Source organism: Podarcis raffonei, chromosome 8, assembly GCF_027172205.1.
Source record: "Podarcis raffonei isolate rPodRaf1 chromosome 8, rPodRaf1.pri, whole genome shotgun sequence".
Classification (NCBI taxonomy): Eukaryota; Metazoa; Chordata; class Lepidosauria; order Squamata; family Lacertidae; genus Podarcis; species Podarcis raffonei.
The window spans coordinates 90,135,815-90,155,824 of NC_070609.1; the positions used below are offsets into that span (position 1 = coordinate 90,135,815).

A 20,010-nucleotide genomic window follows, 5' to 3' on the forward strand; every position below is an offset into this window, starting at 1 on the left:
GGGTGCAGAAGGGGATATTTGTCTGAGGCTGTACTGATTACTTGGAGAACAGGGTGTCAAAAGAAGTCTTTCTTTGCATCTTGGGTTGGGGATAAGTGGCTGAGATCAGCAACAGGTGTGCAAATGTAGGTGTGTGTGTTCCTGAGACTGTTCTGGGGGGTTGAGATGGGCCCCAGAGTGCTCACTTGCCTACTTCTACCACAGACTATTGCAGTTTCTCCTGCATTTCAAACCTACAGAAGTCTATAATTCTCCCTTCACACTCACATTTCCACACCACTTCACTGCATCCGAGAATGAAGAAATCTTCTCCTGTCAGTTATTCAGAGGATTTTATGCCAGCACCAATCCAGAACTGCTGTTTGCTGTGCAGGCAACTGCATCAGCACTTTCAACATCCTGTTTTCAAGCATCCTTTGACTTGGCCATAATAGATTTGTTCCTTAGAAATTGGCATGGAAAATGCTGCCTGTGTCTTTATAAAGCCTTGTTGCAGAAAGGGGAGGTGGGTTAGCTGTTGCATTTCAGGACACGTTTGTGACAGTTTCAAGATTGGTTGCTCTGTCAGTAATTTCCAAATATTCCTGATTTGTGCTGGTTTTGCTGTTTTTCGATTAAAAGAACTGCATTCACCCACTTTTTAAAAACTTTGTGGACCAAACCAATTGATAAAATGTTGTTGAAGATCTTTAAAAGGGTCACTGCACAAACTTGTTGTTTATTCCAAGAGTTCTAACAACTGCTTTTATCCTTAAAATGCTTGCTTGCAGGGCCAGCGAGCCAATCTGGTACAGAGCTTGATCTAGCATTTGCTAAAGTCAATAACTTTTCTGTTGACTTCAAAAGGAAATGGAACTGTGATGCTAACACCCTGATCCGAAATGCCTTTGCTTGAAAGCAGGAGCTATTGATTGCCCCGGAATTAGCTCCCAAGCAAATGTGCTTAGTAGAACAACCTAGTGTCACTTATAAATCCCATTGAACTCAACAGTAAGTATCTATATTGTAATGTGCTACAGAACTTTGAGGTGGTGGTCGTGGGGCTTCCGGTGGCAATTGCCTAAGCTGCCCTTATGGCACCGACAGCTAGCAGAGGCAGAAGGGTCTATGCCTCCCACTGGATAAGCTGCTGTGATCTGTAGTAAAGCCCTCCTGATGCTGCTGGACTACAACCCCCATTGGCTGTGTTCGCTGGGAGCTGATGGGAGTTGGAGTCTGGAAGGCACTATGTTGGCTTTATAGGCATGGACCTTGGCAGCTAGAAATGCCCCAATACTGCTTTGTCTGTTGCAACCTATCCTGTCCCCTTGGGTTAGCCTGTGGGCTGAATATATAGGAATTCGTCAGCATGCAATACATTAACCAGCATTTCTCAAATTTGGGTCCCCAGCTGTTGTTAGACTACAACTCCCATCATCCCTAGCTAGCAGGACTAGTGGTCAGGAATGATGGGAGTTGTAGTCCAACAGCAGGTGGAGACCCAAGTTTGAGAAACATGGCCAGAGGTGGATGTCCTAAACCGTGGCTGGGGAACTCCTATTCCGGTTGGGCTCCCAATTCCAGTCATCCCGGACTACTGGCCAGGCTGGGGCTGATGGAGCCCTGCTGTGTCTGGAGGGCCATGGGTCCCTTGCCCCTCTTCTAAACAATGATTTTTATATCTTGTGGAATAAAGAATAATATGATACTTTATCATATTACTTGAGCTGGGTGTCAAGAAGACCTCCCAGGCCTATGGTTTTACAGGTGTTAAGATCAGAGCTTGCAGAAGAGAAGCATCAAAAAGAAAATGGTCAAACCAGTTTCTTTTGTTAATATCCTGGCATATTTCCTTTGGTTTTTATTTACTGCATTTCTACCCCTCCTTTTTCTCCATATAGCTCAATGATGGAACCTGCATTTTCAAAACTCCCCCACTGCCTGCAATTCTAAAAGGTAAACAGAAAATTGAACATCTCATTATGGTTGACTCTTGATATTTCAGAAATCCTTAGTGAAAGTGAAACTTATCAAAACTCTAGAAGTGAATGTGCTGCCTTGTAGTTCTTTAGAAATATTTTTTTTAAAAATATATTTATTGATTTTCAAAGTTAATACAATAAAGATATAAAAAATCAAAAAGAAAAAGGAAAAAAATACGAAAAAACAAAACAGAAAAAGATACATAAAAATTAAAAACACATTAAGTTCACAATAATTTACTTTCATTGACATATTTTCCCGACCTCCTCATACCTCCCCTTTTTGTATTCCAATTCAAATTATTGATTCAGCAAATCCTTAACCATAATTCTTAACCTAATTCCACCTCTCTTTTCCCCCTATCCCTCAGAATATTACAGCTGAAAACCTCTTAAATTCCATCCAACATCATTCTAACATTCATTAATTTTACAATATTTCTGTAGATAATCCTTAAATTTCTTCCAATCTTCTTCCGCCGACTCTTCTCCCTGGTCACGGATTCTGCCAGTCATTTCTGCCAATCCCATGTAATCGATCATCTTCAACTGCCATTCTTCCAGACTTTAGAAATATTATTAAACTGGCTTAATATAATTTCCTTGGGGCAGAGAATTAATTTAAGCTTTAGAACAAGTGTGGCTGATGATTTAAGTGGGACCTCTAAAGGCTGAAGCATTGGAAATAATAATTACTAGCAGCCTCAATTAATATTTGCAAGAGACTTAGCAGATACTTGAAATGAAATTGATTGTGAACAAAGTTGATAGTGAAAGTAAGATATGGTATTAGATGCATATGTTAATTTGTGGGTTTGCAAGCAGTCTCTGTGAGTTGTTCTCTGGCATTTGAGACAGTTTTTCCCAGGCTACTGTGGATTGGTGGTCTCCAGGGAAGGGGTAATCAGCAGTAATTAAAAAGGCAAGGGAAAAGAGGATGAAATAAAGAAGCAAAAGGATAGTGGGAAGAAACAAAGTAAGCCAAACAGGACCTTAAAAATCAGAAAAAGAAATGATTCTTCTCCCCATCAAGATGAGCCAGTGGGAACTGACTTATGAAAAGCAGGGACATAGGAAGCAGGGACAAAGTCAAACATGGGTGGACTTAACTCAGTCTTCTATACACTGACTGGCAGCAGCCCTACCTGGAGTTACTGGGAATGGAACCTGGGATCGTCTGCCTGCAAAGCGGGTGTTTTGCCACTAAGCCATGGTCTTTCCCCTCTGTATCTACCACATTAGGTTGGTTGGTGCATCACTATTCAGTTGGTAGGTAAAATACCTGATCTTTCATGGTTCATCCTCGTGGGAGGGGAGAGACTCACTCCAGATGCAAAAGGAGGACAGAAGGGGTTCCTTACTCCTTATTAAATAGCTACATCGTGGAGGTGATCAGAGAAAGGTTTGCTTTCCACATTCCTATGTGGCAAGAAGCACATGCTGAAATTTCTTCTTCTGTTTGTTAAAAGATGCAGGACCTCTGCTATCCTCCCTTGCACTTGATTTGGCCATCTTAAAATGGGGAAGGTGGGGAAAGGAAAAGGATAAAGATGCACACACAAAGAAAATATTGATGGCATCATCTGCAACAACACCCATTGTATTCCAGATAGGACAAACAGGCCCATCTCTAAGCACCTGAACAAGTGGGCATCAGAAGGGGCAATATATATTTGTTAAAATGGGGAGAACATTTCAGCCTCTCACAATGCTCTGTACCTGACTTTTAAAATGCCCAAACTAAAACACAGAAACTACTGAATTACACTTTGAGAGGTTTGATGCTTGTGGATTGAATCTGCCACTATATATATATTTAAATCACATTGTAAGTGGTATTGGTGTTCCAACGCTAGGATGCCTGTGTTATTTACCTACAGGGCTGCCATCATAATTTTCTAGGGCTCTTTCTCTCTCTGTGAGCTCATGTGCCTTTATACTGGTGAATGCTAAAATACACTGATGATGCTAAATAGATGTTAGGAACACAGGAAACTGCTTCATGAGCCAGACCATTGGTTCACCTGGCTCTGCATTGGCAGAAGGTCCCAGGGTTTCAGGCAGGGTTCTTTCACAGCTCTACTGAGAGATGTCAGGATTGAACCTAGGACTTTCTGAGTTCAAAGTAATGCCCTTTGGCCTTAAATGGGCTGTTCTCTCCATAAAAGCCATCACTATGCTGAAAATCTCTCACCTGGTACAGTCTCAGTTCAAACAAGGCAAGTGTGCAGCAGGGTAATTCTGTCAATAGTGTCAGACTTGAACAAAAACACACACATTCCAGCCAGGAAGTCACTGGACGGCCTCAGGCAAGACAGCCTTTAAGTTCCCTATTTGTAGTGTTCAAATTACGGTGACCTCATAGGCTTATTGTTGGCATGAATGAAATAGAGATTGCCTAGTGCTTCGTTCTAGATACATTAAAAAACTACTATGCACACAGTCTTGCAAAATCTTCCATGCATATTCATAAGCATAATGATTTCAAAAGCTTCCAGCCATAAGATGAAATAACTGGCTTCTGGCAAAAAGTTAACTAAAGTTAACTTTTTGCCAGAGGCCAGTTATTTCATCTTATGACTGTGGTGTGGTGTAAAAAACTTTAGTTCATCCCACCTTATTAACAGTGCATGAACATTATTCATAACTTTGATTTTGTATTTTTTAAAAAAGATGCTCAGGCGATTGGTGAAAATATGTCCCATTATAAATGTAAAGAAAACACCTTAAGAGACTACTCTTAAGCCCTGTGCAGAGGGGTCATGAGTGCAGAAATGGAGAGGAGGGAGGGGTAGTCTTGGGGGCTCCCACCAGTGACCGGTAGGAAGGCAGGGAGCCCAACATTAGGTGGCGCCGGAGAGCCAGTGGCAGGCAGAGCCAACTCATTCTGGTTTTGTCCCCACCCTCTCTGTTTAAAATATAATAATTTTATTAAAGATGTTCTTGGGTTACAAAAGTACATGCATTGTCTCTGTTTTCAGGTTGAGCAGCCTTTTCTACAGATCAGCTACATTCAATGTGAGACATTAATGTTGTACACAATGTAAGGTTGGAGGAGAAAAGGGGGGGGAGAGAAGGGGTGGTAAATTTATATTCTTTTACTTAGTGTGTGAGGTTTCTGTGTCCGCATTACTTGGGGAAGTTCTCTTTCTATTCACTTATTATTTTTCCTTGGCAGTGAGAGAAGTTGGGAGGGGGCAAACTGCAGTGAGATTTGTTTGAGTATATGGGCAGGGGGAGGGATGCGGGTGGCGCTGTGGGTTAAACCACAGAGCCTAGGACTTGCCGATAGGAGGTTGGCAGTTCGAATCCCCATGACAGAGTGAGCTCCCGTTGCTCGGTCCCTGCTCCTGCCAACCTAGCAGTTCGAAAGCACATCAAAGTGCAAGTAGATAAATAGGTATCGCTCCGGTGGGAAGGTAAACGGCGTTTCCGTGTGCAGAAGCGGCTTAGTCGTGCTGGCCACGTGACCCAGAAGCTGTATGCCGGCTCCCTCAGCCAGTAAAGCGAGATGAGCTCCGCAACCCCAGAGTCGTCCGTGACTGGACCTAATGGTCAGGGGTCCCTTTACCTTTAGCCATGATGGAAACCATGGGAGGGGAGAAGGCTCTTGTGCTCAAATACTTCTTGTGGGTTTCCCCCAGGCACCCAGTTGCCCACTGTGGGGAAAGGATGCAGGACTGGACAGGACACTGGCCTTGCATATCTTTGGCCCATCTACCTGCGCCCAGGCCGCCTACTTGCAACTCCCATCCTGTGCTACATCTTCCCTCTGGACCTTTGGAACATGTTGGAAATTGGGTGTAGGGCCAGCAGGAGATCGCCCACCTACATGATCATCCCTTGAGAGCTGCAACACCCACATGGGCGTAGCCTGGGAGGGGGCAGGGGAGCACGTCGGTTCTGCCCCCCCTAACAAAAGTCTTGACCCCCCCCATCAAAAGTCCTGGCCATGCCCATCCAGCCACTGTCAGAGGTGGGCAATCTCATTCTATAGAACGGCGAGGTGCAGGAACCCACCTGAGAGGCACGGGAACTGAGTTGCTGTGAGTTCCCCCAGAAAAAGCCCCTCTTATAAGTGTTGGCTCCGAGGTCAGACCCACCGAGTCCTGTGGGGCTTATTCCAAAGGAAGGATGTGCAGCCTGCAGATGTGCGCAGCTTTCACCAGAAATCTAGTCCCCCGGAAGCGTGCACTGGAATACGGCCTGATCGTGTGCACGCTTACTCGGAAGGAAGGCCCATTCGAGCATTTCACCCCCTGAATGCAGTCGCTCTTCCACCGCCGTGGGGCTAAGCGATCGAAAGGCGGCACCCAAATCTTACGCGCGTTTTTCAGCAGCGGTCACGTCTACTCAGCTCAGTGACATTTACTCCTAAGTAGGCGAGCCCAGGCGCCCAGCCCAGTTCTACGCACGCTTACTGGGAAGTAAAGCAGGCCTTCCACCTCCAAGGTAGCGGATCAGCCCCGCTCTCCTTCCTATCCTTGCCTATCCGTCCCTATCCGGAAGCCGAGACCTGCGCTGGGCGTGCGCCGCGGGGCTGATGAGGATCCTCCCGGGGCGCTTCTGAGAGAGCCGGGTGTGTGGGGGGGTGTGTGTGTGTGTGGGGTGTGTGTGTGTGGGGTGTGTGTGTGGGGGGTGTGTGTGTGTGTGTGGGGTGTGTGTGTGGGGGGTGTGTGTGTGGGGGGGGGGTGTGTGTGTGGGGGGGGGGGGGTGTGTGTGTGGGGGTGTGTGTGGGGGGTGTGTGTGTGTGTGGGGGGTGTGTGTGTGTGTGTGTGGGGTGTGTGTGTGTGTGGGGTGTGTGTGTGTGTGTGGGGGGGGGGTGTGTGTGTGTGGGGTGTGTGTGTGTGGGGGGGTGTGTGTGTGTGTGTGTGGGTGTGTGTGTGTGGGGGGTGTGTGTGTGGGTGGGTGTGTGTGTGTGGGGGGGGGGTGTCTCTTGTCTTCCTTCGGGCGCGGATCGCACGAAGGAGCGCGCAAAGTGTTGCCAAGCTCCGGGAGTTGCGCGGTCCGAAGCGCACCCGCGTTTTGCAAGCGCGCGGAGCCCCCCCGGCAGAAAGCGAAGGGTAATTCTTGCGCGTGGCGTAATTGGCCTCTTGACTTCACAGGTGCGGGGAAGCTGCCTCCGCCAGCCAGGAAGTTTTTTGATTTGTAGTTGATGTTTGGAGAGTTGGCCAAAAAAAGCTCAACAGCAACAAAGCTCAACTCAGCTTTTGCGTCCGGATTATCAGGTGCCAGGGACCCCCCCGGAGAGTTACACGGACCCCCAATTGCGAACTAATTGGTGAAGGTGGAGGAAAGGAACTTTTGTTAGTGCCTCAAAGAGACTCCCTTAGTCTTAAGACGAAATGTGGGAGGAGGCAGCAGATATGGAGGTGAGGCTCCTTTTAGGTTCTGTGCAGGCCTGCCGGGAATAAGAAACACAACGATGGCTGATTCCTCATCTCTGGAAATAATAATAATAATAAACCCTGGCTGTTACTCTGGTCTGTCTCCATCCTGGGCAAAACTCAGAGTCCTTCAGAAGGAAGAGAAACAAGGAAGTCTTAGCATTAACAATGGCTGAAAATAATTTTAGGTGCTGTACTAGGTATATAAAAAAGCCAAATTGGGTAACTTTACCTGGCAGCTGGAGGGAATGCTGCTTTAGGGAGAGAGAGAGAGAGGAAGAAAAGAAGTCCCATCTTCAGGTGGCATAAGATCCTTTCCCTCCAGTTTAGACTCTTGCTGTTGAGTGGCTAAATTCATTATTTTCCAAAACAGACAAAAAGTATAAACACCTGAAGATGAGATGTTGGAATGTTTGTGGCTTTCTCTCACATTCCATTTTAAGACTGTCCAGATGCAGACTCCAGATGTTGCCATATGCCAAAATTTTATTTTGCACCTGCTGCTTTATTTACCAGCTGGCCTGATGAAGAATTCTGGAGAACACAAACACAGTTTTGTGATATTTTTGTTTTCCTAATGAAGATATTGTTCTAATTTCGTTTTTGGGGTCCCCCCCTTGCGGCTAACATGGCTGCTTTTTTACTTTTGATGTGACAAAAGTAAGGACAAGCTTATTAATAAGCACAATCCTTTGCTATTTAAATTGATGGGCCTTAAAATGTGCTTACCTTTGTCTGGTTCACTGTTTTCTGGTTTGAGGCCTGGAAGGGGTTGGTTGCAGATGATACCAAATATTTTTCCATATTGCCATAAAAACCCATTGGTTTATATGGTTGGTCCCCTTGACATTCTTGATTTTAATGGGTAGACAAGACCTCTTTTGAGCAGGAACAGCCTGCTCTCTATTCAGAGGAAGAGGCTTCTGAAAGGTTGTTAAAATGCACCAGGTAGGAAGTTTTGAAACCCCAGAGTCTTAAATATTCCAAACAATATAGATTTTTGAAGCAGCTACTGGAGTAGGTGAGGCATTGGACAAAACTGGAATCCTTAACAAGGAAGATCAATGGGATGGTAATGAGAAGCCCCTCCTTGCTGTCTGCATGGCATCCTTTGTGTTGCCCCTTAAGAGACAATCGGTTCAGGAGGAGATGATGGTGCTTCCCTGCCCCCACCCTCTGCAAGGGTAGAAGGAGGGGCATGTTTAATTTCACCTCTTTAGACATTTATTTTTTGAGGCAGTGATAGAATAGAGTTAAAGTAACAATAGAAATGGCAAAGAGCATATGAAAGAGTTGAGGATTTTGGAATGTCTCTGTTAACTTGAATGTGATTTAATATTTGTATTCTGCTTTTCCAACAACAAATGTTGATCTCAAAGCAGCTCACGGTAAGAACAATAGTATTAAAAAATAACAAACATTGCAATCACTATAATAATATCAAAATCACAGTAGCATATAGAGCAATAAGCAAACAAATCCATCATGACAATTAATACAATATAAACTCTCAGTGATTCGAAATAGCTGTTGAGTTCCCAGGCAGCAGGATCTCATAGTTTTTAGCTTTGACTTCATTTTCACCTTCAAAGAGAGAAATTGATGACTTCTGTGTTGTTCCTTCCAAGCATATAGCGTATGCATGCATATGTGTCTAAATGGGGTTGTGCCTTTGGTTTTGCCACTCACCTTTGGTTTCTTGTCTGAAATGAGAGTCTGCATGCATTCAGTTTTGTACGGCGGGGGGGGGGGGCAGCCTTTGCCAACCCGGTGCTATCTGGGTACTCTGCCGCTGGGTTTGATGAGAGCTGCAATCCCACAACATCTGGAGACTACTAGGTCGGTGAAGTCTGGGGTGGGTTGTCCATTGCTTTGCAGAGGCTCCCCTTACAGTCCATTAAATGTAGTGGCCCCCAAAGCTATCTCTTTGTCTTCCTCCAGAAGTTCACTGTGTACAGGGTGGGTGGAGGGGAAGGGAACAAGTGAAGTGGGCTTATGAACTCTTCAATTTTCAGATGAGTAAGAAGATAAATGTTTTCCCTGTCCGATTTCTACAGTAGAAGGAGATAATAGCATAAGAATGCTTAGCCATGATCACAGCTTTGTGAGGGAAAGCATGAGAGGTCAAAATTCATGTTGGTACTTATGAAGAACAAAGAGCTTTTCATTTGAGTCTCTCAGCAAATAGGGCTTCAAGAAAGAAGGTCCCACACAAGGTGACTTCACTCAGAATGATGCATCGTCCTGCTGTGTAGATCTGACCTGATTTGCACATAATGCTAAGTCAAAGCAGGGCTTAACACAGACAAGCACATTTTCATCTTCCCAGACAGAGATTGTGGCCACAGTGTTCCTGTTGCAGTGTGCACTGCCATTGTGCTTTAACATAATGTTATGTCTGGACCTGAGCTTGTGGTTTGTCTACTGGAGGAGTCCCTTTCTATGCTGTGGGAAGTGGGGAACTTTGGAAATAATTTAGAAGAGGATATTTTAAAGAACTTTGAATCTTTAAAAGCTTTACTTTGCTGCATGTTTTGTAACTTTAAATCTCTGCTGGGGCTTTCTCACCAAAGAGTACTTGCTCCACACCTGGATCCAGGCATCCAGGGAATTCTCCTTTTATTCTTACCCCAAATTTGGTATTTACCCCAAATACCAAAAACCAACAATATCATAGGGACATGGAAGCTATTGATTGATTGATTGATTGATTGATTGTGTTAGGAAAAAAGAAGAGTTTGTAGGCAGAGACTACCCTTCTGAGCAATAGCTGATAATTGTTGAGGCTCTGAGATTAGAATTTGAAATTGGTAATTTAGCAACACTGTCTAAAGGACATTGAAAGTCTTTTTGGGGGGAAGGCGGGACTTGCTTTCTCATTTTAACAGTCCTGGGACAGCAAATTCTGAAGCTTGACTGAGTTTATTACCGTACATCTGTCTGTGACCTTTTATCTGTAAAAGATTAGCTATGTACATGGGGAGGATGTGCTAATCCCATTTTATGATCCCCACATCCTTCTGAAGTGGACTAGTAACAGCCAAGGCTACCTCGTTTCCTTGATGGGTGACTGAAGATTTCAACTCAGAACCTGAACCTCCCATTCTTATCTAGACCTTTTCTGCTATACCACGCTGATACTTGCATTTTTTAAAAATAGCAATTTGTATTTTTTCAAAAAAGACAAGGCTACGAATAATAAATAACAGGCACATGATAAAAATCTCCATAATTACAACAAAACAAGATATAAAACAAATGATGGCATTTAGTCTGATTATTTTCTTTCTCTTCAGAAGCACACTTTCAAATCTTGATTCCTGCTTCACAGTGAAAAGGATTGTAGTGACTTCTCCCCCAGAATTCATAGAACCTGGCTTGGATTGTCTCTTTCATTTAAAAAGTTTAATTTCTGGAAACAGTAATCCAGTTTTTTTCAGGACATGTCTCTTTGTTACATCAATGAGCACAGGAACATCTGGTATGCAGGTGATCAGCTTAGAATGTATTACGACTGTTCTACACAATCATCCCCCTTGGGTTAGGAAAAGATTTTGGAGTGGTCAGTGGGCAAGGAAGCTGCATTTGATGTGCATGGAGCTGACTCTAGAGACTATCTGAACATGGAGCAGATTTGAGAAAATACTGTATTTGACAATGGCTTGGGAGAATACTGTTATGCTGAGATAGGCACTTATGGTGCTTAGTAAATCGGATCTCCCAGAGTGTGCTTTCTGCTTGTCTCCCACCTTATGCCAGAAGAATAGTTAGTTGCATTTTGATAGAGGATACAAATTGATGGACTTTTTAAGAAATTGCTTTAAAAAACAACTACTTATTTATTTAAAAAACAGCCATATTAAAATTTGCCTTCTAAGATCTTTCCCTTTCTAGTGTTCAGTACCATGCTTAACTGCAATTCACACTAAGTAAAAATGAACCAAACAAATCTAGATTTATTGGGACTTCCACTTTAGCGAGCTACAACTTGCTTCATGCAGCCGTTAGTAACAGATACCACTAAAAGAGTGGACAGGTGACCCATACCTTGGAAAAATTAAGACTCAATTACTATTACAGTTTCTGCACAATTACTACTACTGTAACTGTGGCTTGGAAGCTGCAGCTAGTGCAGAATTCTGTGGTTAGGTTACTAAGTAGTGCACGTACCTATACCTGCAGACATGCAATACCTTTGGTTACCAGCCCAGGTTTAAGGTCCTAGCCATTTGGGACCAGGTTACCCGAGAATGTCTTCTCCTGTACAGACTTGCACAGTGACTGAGATCATAATTGGGGGCACGCCTGGTTGTCTCACTACTGCCTGTAGATAATATATCTTGCAGCAGCCAGGAGTACAGCATTTTCTGTGGTGACCTTCATACAGTGGTACCTCGGGTTAAGTACTTAATTCGTTCCGGAGGTCCGTACTTAACCTGAAACTGTTCTTAACCTGAAGCACCACTTTAGCTAATGGGGCCTCCTGCTGCCGCCGCGCCGCTGGAGCATGATTTCTGTTCTCATCCTGAAGCAAAGTTCTTAACCTGAAGCACTATTTCTGGGTTAGCAGAGTCTGTAACCTGAAGCGTATGTAACCCAAGGTACCACTGTACTCTGGAATGGCCTCCCCCAGAAATAACTTTGATGCAATTTTGGCACAAGCTAAAAACTTTTGTGCTCACCTCGGCATTTGCAGCCTTTTAATGCTGGCCGCTGTAGAACTTCCTGCCTGCTTGATTGAACCTGATTTTAATTATATTCTTATATGCAAGGAAATGCCAGCTGGGGTGTGTGTGTGTGCTCTGCTCTTCCTCCGGCATGTGGGGGGATGCAAAGCAAAACTCAACGTACAAGTGAGAGCAGCTGACCTTGAAGACTAAAGATGGTAGGACTCTGTAGCATACTAGATCCACAAACTGATACTGAAAGCAGAACTGACTGCAGGAAAAGTGGGGAATTGACTTATCTGATATGCAGATTGAAGTTGCCTCCCTGAATAAAGGGACAGGATTTTGAGTGGTTCTGTAACTAAAAAGGGACAGATGAACAGATTAGTTGATAAGGGTAGGTCCTCCAGGATGGGAATCATAGAATCTTAGAGTTGGAAGGGAACCAAGGGTCATCTAGTCCAACCCTCTGTAATGCAGGAATCCCAGCTAAAGCATCCATGACAGATGGCCATCCAACCTCTACTACCAAAACGCTCTTACTGCCAGAAAGTTTTTCCGAATGTTTAGTTAGAATCTCCTTTCTTGTAACATGAAGCCATTCCCTCGAGTCCTCCCCTCCAGAGCAGGAGAAAACAAGCATGCTCCCTCTTCCATGTGGCAGCCCTTAAGATATTTGAAGATGTCTATCGTATCTCCTCTCAGTCTCCTATTTTCTAGGCTAAACATCCCCAGCTCCTTCAAGTGCTGCTCGCAAGGCTTAGTGTCCAGACCCTTGATCTTCTTGGTCGCCCTCCTCTGCACACCTTCCAGCTTGTCATCCTTCTTAAATTGTGTGCCCAGAAATGGACACAGTATTCCTGGTGTGGTCTGACCCAGGCAGAATACACTAGACTTCTGTTGATGTAGAAGAGTCCTGGACTTTTTTCTGGATGAATGAAGGGCTCACCAGAAAACCTCAGTGACTGATAAGGGGGTTTGGGGGCCCTGAGAGCACATTGGTCCTAAAACAAAACTGAGAGGAAAGCAGTGAGTAATCTCACAACATATTTTTTATTTTATTTTATTATACCTCTGCACAGTGCCTTGAAATGTCTGCCTAACAGGAGATGCATAAATATCTTAATAGCAGCAGTAAATAACTTTGCTTAGCACGTGGATAGGTAGAGAATTCCTCATTATTTTATTCTTTGACTATTCCCAACTAGTTTTTCTTAGTTGCTGCCCAGAGGATTGGTAATGCAGTACATGCAGATATGGAAGATATAATAGGTAGCCTGGAAACAGGAAAGTTTTCCATTTTCCAAGACGTGCTCCAAATTCTGTACCCTGCAATTTGAAGTAGTAGCTGAGAGAGTTAAGAATAGTTGTGGTCCTCTCTACATATGCTGCTAATGAAATGTAGGTTTCTCATGATTTGAGTTTCTCCTCTTCAGAAGCTGTTGTGTAAAATACCTGCAGCCTGTTCTTCTGTGACTGACTATAGAGACCTGAGTGGGAGAAAGAAAACACTGCAGATAGGATTTTAACTTTATGGGAGCAAAAAAGGGGAGATAAGGAGTGCTGCTGTTGCAGGTTTATGCAAATAGGCAGCACCTTTTCTGGACATGGATGCATATTAACTTATACTGCAACGTGGCAAAATTTTAGTGTGAATGCTGAAAGATTTATTTTTCAAGTGCTGTAGCTGGAAGTATGTTTTAAAGGAATAAAGAAATTCAGTTTTAGCTCTAAACAACTCTTGATTGTTTTGCTAAAGATCAATTATATGGAACAATGCTTTTAAAATAACCTACTTTAAAATGGATTAAACAGTTTTAGAAGATGTTAAAGCACATTTCTAAGACTTCCCATCATTGAGAAACACTGTTTTTGCTTCCTAACTACAGTCCTTTGCCTATAGAAAATGCTGGATGCCTAGCAAGCAGGCAGAGCTTTCCAAACTTTTCATGTGGGTGACAGACTTTTTAGACATGCATCATTTTGCAACACAGTAATTCAATTTTACCAGCAAACCAAAGATTAAACTAACCCCTTTCCAGCCCCCGGAGGAGCGACACACCTACACACTTACACACTACAGCCGACACACTAACATGTCGCAACACACAGAAAGCTCTGAAGTAAGGAAACTTGCTTGTTATCCTTGTGTGTGTACGGAGGGATCCAAATGAAGAACTAAGTTGCTGTTGTTGTTGTTATGGTTATGCAGTGCATGTGATCTGTGTGACTAAAAGTTTTGCATTATTCACGTCGGATGCATCAACACTCTTATTTAGTTGGAGATCAGCCTGTTTTAATTGTTAGAGCAACCGGGTAGTGTACATGGTTCCTCAGGAAACAAACAGATTTCAAAATGGCAAATGTGATTTAAATTGATTTTTTTTGCTTGGTGAAATGCAGCACAGTCCTGCGTATGTTTACTCATTAGTAAATCCCTTTAAGGGAAATGAAACTTAATCCCAGGTAAGTGTCTAGAGATGAGAGCCTTGCATCATATTTTGGTTAAATTAAGGCACTCCTGTGTCAGAGGCAAGGGTGTCCTTTGTAATCTGCCTGGCCATGTTACATTTCTCCTCACATAGTTGTGACACCAGTCATCTCTCTCTCACACACACACACTCAGAGGGAGGGAGAGAAGTTTGTCACTCTTATTTCATCGGACATTTTTCAAGAGGTTGGATGGTCATCCGTCAGGGATTCTTGAGCTGTGATTCCCTCATTGCAGGGGGTTGAATTATCCCAAAATTAAGGGCCCATGGACGGAGATTTCCGAAAGTATGGACTAGAGGCTCAGAGCAGAGCAGAAGCAGGGCCTCAGGAGGCCTGTGGAGGCCCTGAAGGGAGAGGAGCCCCATCGCTATAGAAACGGTAGAGAAATTGATGAGGTTGATCCTGCTAGAAATCTTGTATATGTGTGAGTTTCTCTAGAAGGCCTCACTTGAGGCCATCGTGTGTTGAACTTACTGGCCCCATAAAACACTGCCGCTGCCCTAAACATGTTTTTATTTTATTACAATTTGGTTGCCTGCTTTTCATGATAGAATGTTCCCCAAGTGGGGAAAAATACCAGCAAAACACAGGAAAATGATACGCACGGTCATTTTGAGTCAGTGTGGATGCACGCACCATAGAGAGGGGCCCATCCGCACAGGATCTGAATGCACCCCCCCCCCAAACAAATAGATAAGGATTCAGCCTTGCTCTAATTTTGGTGTGAACTATGCATTGTGGCCGCAGTGCCCAGCATTGCCAGGGCATCCCAGCAAGTGTGAGAGAGTGTGCTGGACGTCTGGAAATGGGGCCCTGGGGTGGCACCCCTTTAAGTGTTGAGGGAGACAGATCTCCTGCGTGCCAGGACTTCCTGAGCTAAGAAACATGGCAGCTGTGTTTTTCCTCAGCACTTTCTGAAGGAGAATTGCAGAATCATGGAAGTGGCTTATGGCGCTGCTGTGAGAGAAAGGGAAGGGCCAAAGGAACAGCTTTGAGTTTTTTCATCCACTTTGCCCTATGTAAGAGTACTCTTTTAAAACGAGACTCTTGAGGTTTTGGTTGTAAGAAGGATTTGAAATCGATTAAGGTGGCAACAGTCCTGAGGGTCTTAATTGCAAATGAGCCATTGAGATAATCACAAATCTGTTCTTGGCAAGAGGCTTGGGGGGGGGTGTTGATTTAGGAGAATTTCTTTGGAAAGGGAAAATTTGGTTTAAAGAAAAAGAAAAGGGCTGTCATTTTGATGGCAACTACCAATTGGCGTTAGTGCCCCCCCAAAAAAGCTCAACAACTCTGGGCAATCTCCCTCCAAAAGAAGCTCAACAACTTTGGGCAATGCCCCCCCTTTTTTGTTGCGCTCCCATAAAATAAGGGTTGTCTTATACATGGGGGCGTGTTATACACAGAAAAATACGGTACATCATGTGGCTGGTGCGTGCATGGAGGAGCAGCAATCTTCCATAAATGCCCCCTGAGATACTTTGAATCACAAAGCTTAATCCCCCTTCACAGGGAAATCTGGGAATTGTAGCTCTGTGAGGGGAATAAGGAGTCTCATAACAACTCTTAGCCCTCTTAACAAACTACATCTCCCAGGATCCTTTGGGGGAAGCCATGACAGTGCTTTAATGTATGGTGTGAATGTGGCCTTAGTGGGAATTTGACCTGCTCCCTGGCGGTGGCTCTCCAAGCTACAGCCTGGTCAGCTGACAGCGCAATTTCAGGGGCCTGGTTCACACGCATGTCCATCTCACTCAATGAGCACAGCATCCACTGCAAGTGGACCACTGCAGACACACCTTCCATTGAATGGCAGGCTGTGCATGCACTTGGGTGTCAGTTGTGTAGAGTAATCCATGGTGCATGAACATGTGTGAACATTTGCAGGGTGACATTCATTTGGGTACTCAGAGTATTGCTGGTTTTGGGTGCCTGTGTGTGCTGGCAGGTGGGTGGGTGTGCGTCTACATGTGCCCCTGAGTATAGTATATTCAAGGGCGCTTGGTTTGAGCTGCTGTTTCCTTTTAAGGGACTGGCTTGTCTCTTTGAGCCGGAGGAGGGAGTGGGAGGGAAAAGTCAATTGTAATGATATTGGAGCTGTATTACAAAGAGAATAAATTCTTCTCCCCGGAGGGCTTTGGCTGATGGTTCCCCCCCTTCACTTTCTTCTCTCTTTCTCTCTCCCCCCCCCCTTTGTGCTGGATACAGCTGTAGAACAATTGATTTCTCTGGCAAGGAGTTAAGCCTTGCACTTTGAAATGCCTCAAGTTGTGAGAGGAGTTTTCTTCTTGCTGAGGCTGCCATGAGAACAGTTCAGAGGCCTTGCCCTCTTCTTTTGACTTAACTCTGGCTTCTGTTGCCTCTGGGTGGTAAATATAGGGGATTGCACCAATATATTCCATTGCTTGCTTGCTTTGTGGGTGTGTGTATGGAAAACGCTAATGGTGTGTAGGTGGCACTGTGCAAGTAGTTGCCCGCAGCTATTGTGAATAGTAGGGCTACCTCCACTTTTCTCCTTCTAACAAATAATACTGTGGCCTCTGCTCTCTTACGGATTTACACAGCAAATGTAAAACAGGGGTAGGCAGATTAATATAAAGGGGTATGTGGGTGGGTGGAATGGTAACATTTTTCTTTCCCAAAGCTGGAATAAAAGTGGCCCAGCAACAGCTCACTAGCCAGTTTCTGGTGGGTCACCCAGGGCCTGTGGGCTGCTAGGGTCCTTGCACAGAATGAATGCCTTAATTGTATTGGGATCCTGACCAACCACTGTTGCTTTGTACATTTAAAAACTGATTAGTAGACCATGGGCTCTCTTTTTTTAATCTTAAAAAGGCTCAGGTCAGGCCAGCCCTGCTGGTAGATCTCTGTTGTAGAACTGGTATTGGAGGTAAGATATAAAAAAATGGATAAAAGCTTTTAAGGCCCCTCCAGACCTCCTTTTTATTATGCATTTGTGGTGTTTTAAGCTCATGATGGTATTGGGCAGCTTACCATATTTTTCGCCCCATAGGGCGCACCGGCCCATAGAACCTAGTTTTTTTGGGGGGAAATAAAGAAAAAAAATTATTTCCATGCTACCCTGCCATACACCTGATTCACCCAGCAGTGCCATAGTGGCGGGGGGGGGGGATGTGTCTTTGGTGCTGCATCAGGTGTTTGGCGGGGGTAGTGCCGCAGCAAAAGACCTGCATCTCTTGCTGCTGCAGACCAACTTACTGTAGCCAGGCAGTTGGAGATGCTAGACATCTCAATCCCATTGCAAAAGGCTGGTTGCCAGTCACAAAACGCAGCTGGCGCCCAACTAATTTTGAATGCTGTCTGGTTTTGGAGAAGGTACTGGAGCAATGCAGGACGCAGAATCTCAGAATACTGCAAATCGTGTGTGTTTGAATAGCCCACAATTAATTGCTGGTCACTTAAGGCTACAAAAGAATCCTTCTTTTCCATATCCCCTCAAGGGCTTTGATTAAATTAAGCATAACAGCTTAAAATGAATATGGAAATCTTGTCTGCTGGAATCTTGTGTGCTTGATTTCTATTAAAGAGTGTCTGCTTAAGGGAAATGCTGTTCTGCCAAATATTACTTCAAAAGCCATAAAGCTAATTTGTTTGCAGGTGGGTAGTCAAGATACTTTTTTCCTCCTCAGATGAAAACCTTGGACTTGGACTCAGAGTGGAAGCTGGGAACTGTGGTGCCCTTTTGGGGCAAATGCCGGCCATTTGTGGGCTATTGCTGCCAAAGGTGCACACCAAAGAGCTGGGTAAGAAGTTGATTTATTTCAGTTCTTATATTTATACCCTTCCTTCCCTCCAAAGAGCACATGGTTCCCCCATGCCTCATTTGATCCTCACAACCACCTGTGTGGTAGGTTATAGAGAGAGAGATAGGAAATGGCCCCAGGAACTCCCAGTGAGCTTCCTGGCTGACTGGGGATCTGAACCTGGTCTCCCAGACCCTAGTGCAGGGAAATGCTGAAAAAGAAGGGTTGATTGCCAGTCATGGGTCAGTCTGCTTTTGGTTTGGCCTGCCAGCTCACATGACTTCCCTTACCTTGGGCAACTATTGTGTAGTTCGGTACCACTTTAAGGTGGAAAATGTTCTAACAGATGGTCTCTAAGCTAGGAGTAGCAACAAAAAGGCCATGGATTTGACTCCAGCCACTGTTCAACTTGATCTATTTAAATAGTGGGCTCTGTTCATCTACCCATCTGCCTGCTGCCTTGTAAAACTTCCACATACTCCCACATTTTTATTAGTTGCATTCCACTTATGAATCACTTTCAACAATGAAAACAGCTGTAAAAACAGCTATGCAATGTTGTATATAAAACAATTAGAACAATTTCACATACAAAAACGACTTGAGATCCAGTACACGCACAGGGTGGGATAAACACCATGCATGCGCTTTTAATTTCAGTCTCACTTCACGCTGCCTGGCTGTGACCCAATAGGTTGCTGATTGAAAGGAACTGAAAATAAAACAGCAGTCATCATGATGCTGAACTTCATGGTGTAGCCACAGTCAGAAAACACTGTATGCTTCTGATTACTCCAAATTAAAAAAGTTATCAAAAAGAGCTGCTAAATTAAACAAGAGCATGGAGCACTTTCACCTTAAAGCTAAATGGGACAGAGCTTTAAGTTTAGGGGAAGAAATGGCATAAGTCAGGGAGGACAGGACTTGTGATGTGTAAAAGGATGAGCAGTGAAGGCGGAAAGTCTTTTCTCCTGTGATAACAGACTTCAGGATCATCTAAAGAAGCTGGCAGGCAGTAGGTTCAGGAAAGGCAAAAGGACATACTTCTTCACACAATGCATCATTAACTAAAAAAGTTCATCACCACAAAATGCTGGTTGGATGGTTTTCTTAATTAATTAGGCAAATATGATCAGGAAATGTCCACATTTAGAGGCAATATAGAGTGTGAATCATCTTAGAGCTGGGCACTTCTGGAGGCAGAAGGATGGCTTACCTTGGTCTCTATCTGATCAAGCAAGTTCAGACCAATGAGAGAGAGAGAGCTTGTTAAGTACTGCTTGGTACGTACTAAGTTGCTAGTACTGCTGTTCACCTCCAAGCTGGGGGGTAGGTTGCTGAGTTATGGTGGAAGATTGAAAAGCCAATGGACCTGAATCTTGTCCTCTTTTTGCCTTCAGGAATTCTTTTTCCACAAGAACATGATCTCTCTTGGATTTTGCAATGTAATTAAAATATCAGAAGGAAACACCAGGTAAGATCTGGAGTGGATGGGAAGGTGGCCTGGAAAAAATGTCTATATACTCCCCTGGCTCTTCCCACATATTTTTGTAAAACTTACAATGCCACCTGTGCTCTGTTTCCATCGTCTTATCCTTATCTCACATTGTTTATACTTATACTGGGGTTTAAGGACATAATATGCTGCTGTGGTCTGCATAACATTCTTAAGAAGTTGCAGGTGCATGAATTATTAGGAATAGCACAATGTTAGAAATTCCACAATGTTAGAAATTAC

General features: G+C 44.1%; 1 protein-coding gene across 7 annotated transcripts in view; it reads left to right on the forward strand.

Annotated features, from left to right (window-relative positions):
* Window positions 1–886: 886 nt before the first annotated feature.
* Window positions 887–20,010, forward strand: part of GPAT2 (glycerol-3-phosphate acyltransferase 2, mitochondrial) — a 76,103-nt gene continuing 56,979 nt past the window's right edge. The window contains exons 1-4 of one of the 7 annotated variants that reach the window (XM_053401506.1): window positions 887–990; window positions 1,881–1,935; window positions 18,159–18,272; window positions 19,673–19,746. In XM_053401506.1, the coding sequence (XP_053257481.1) occupies window positions 18,159–18,272; window positions 19,673–19,746 (188 nt within the window). In that variant the 5' untranslated portion in view covers window positions 887–990; window positions 1,881–1,935. Of the gene's footprint in view, window positions 991–1,880; window positions 1,936–7,234; window positions 7,334–14,311; window positions 14,332–14,668; window positions 14,933–15,303; window positions 15,528–18,158; window positions 18,273–19,672; window positions 19,747–20,010 lie in introns of those variants that run through there. The other 6 variants (XM_053401508.1, XM_053401501.1, XM_053401507.1 and 3 more) reach the window with 6 other exon arrangements.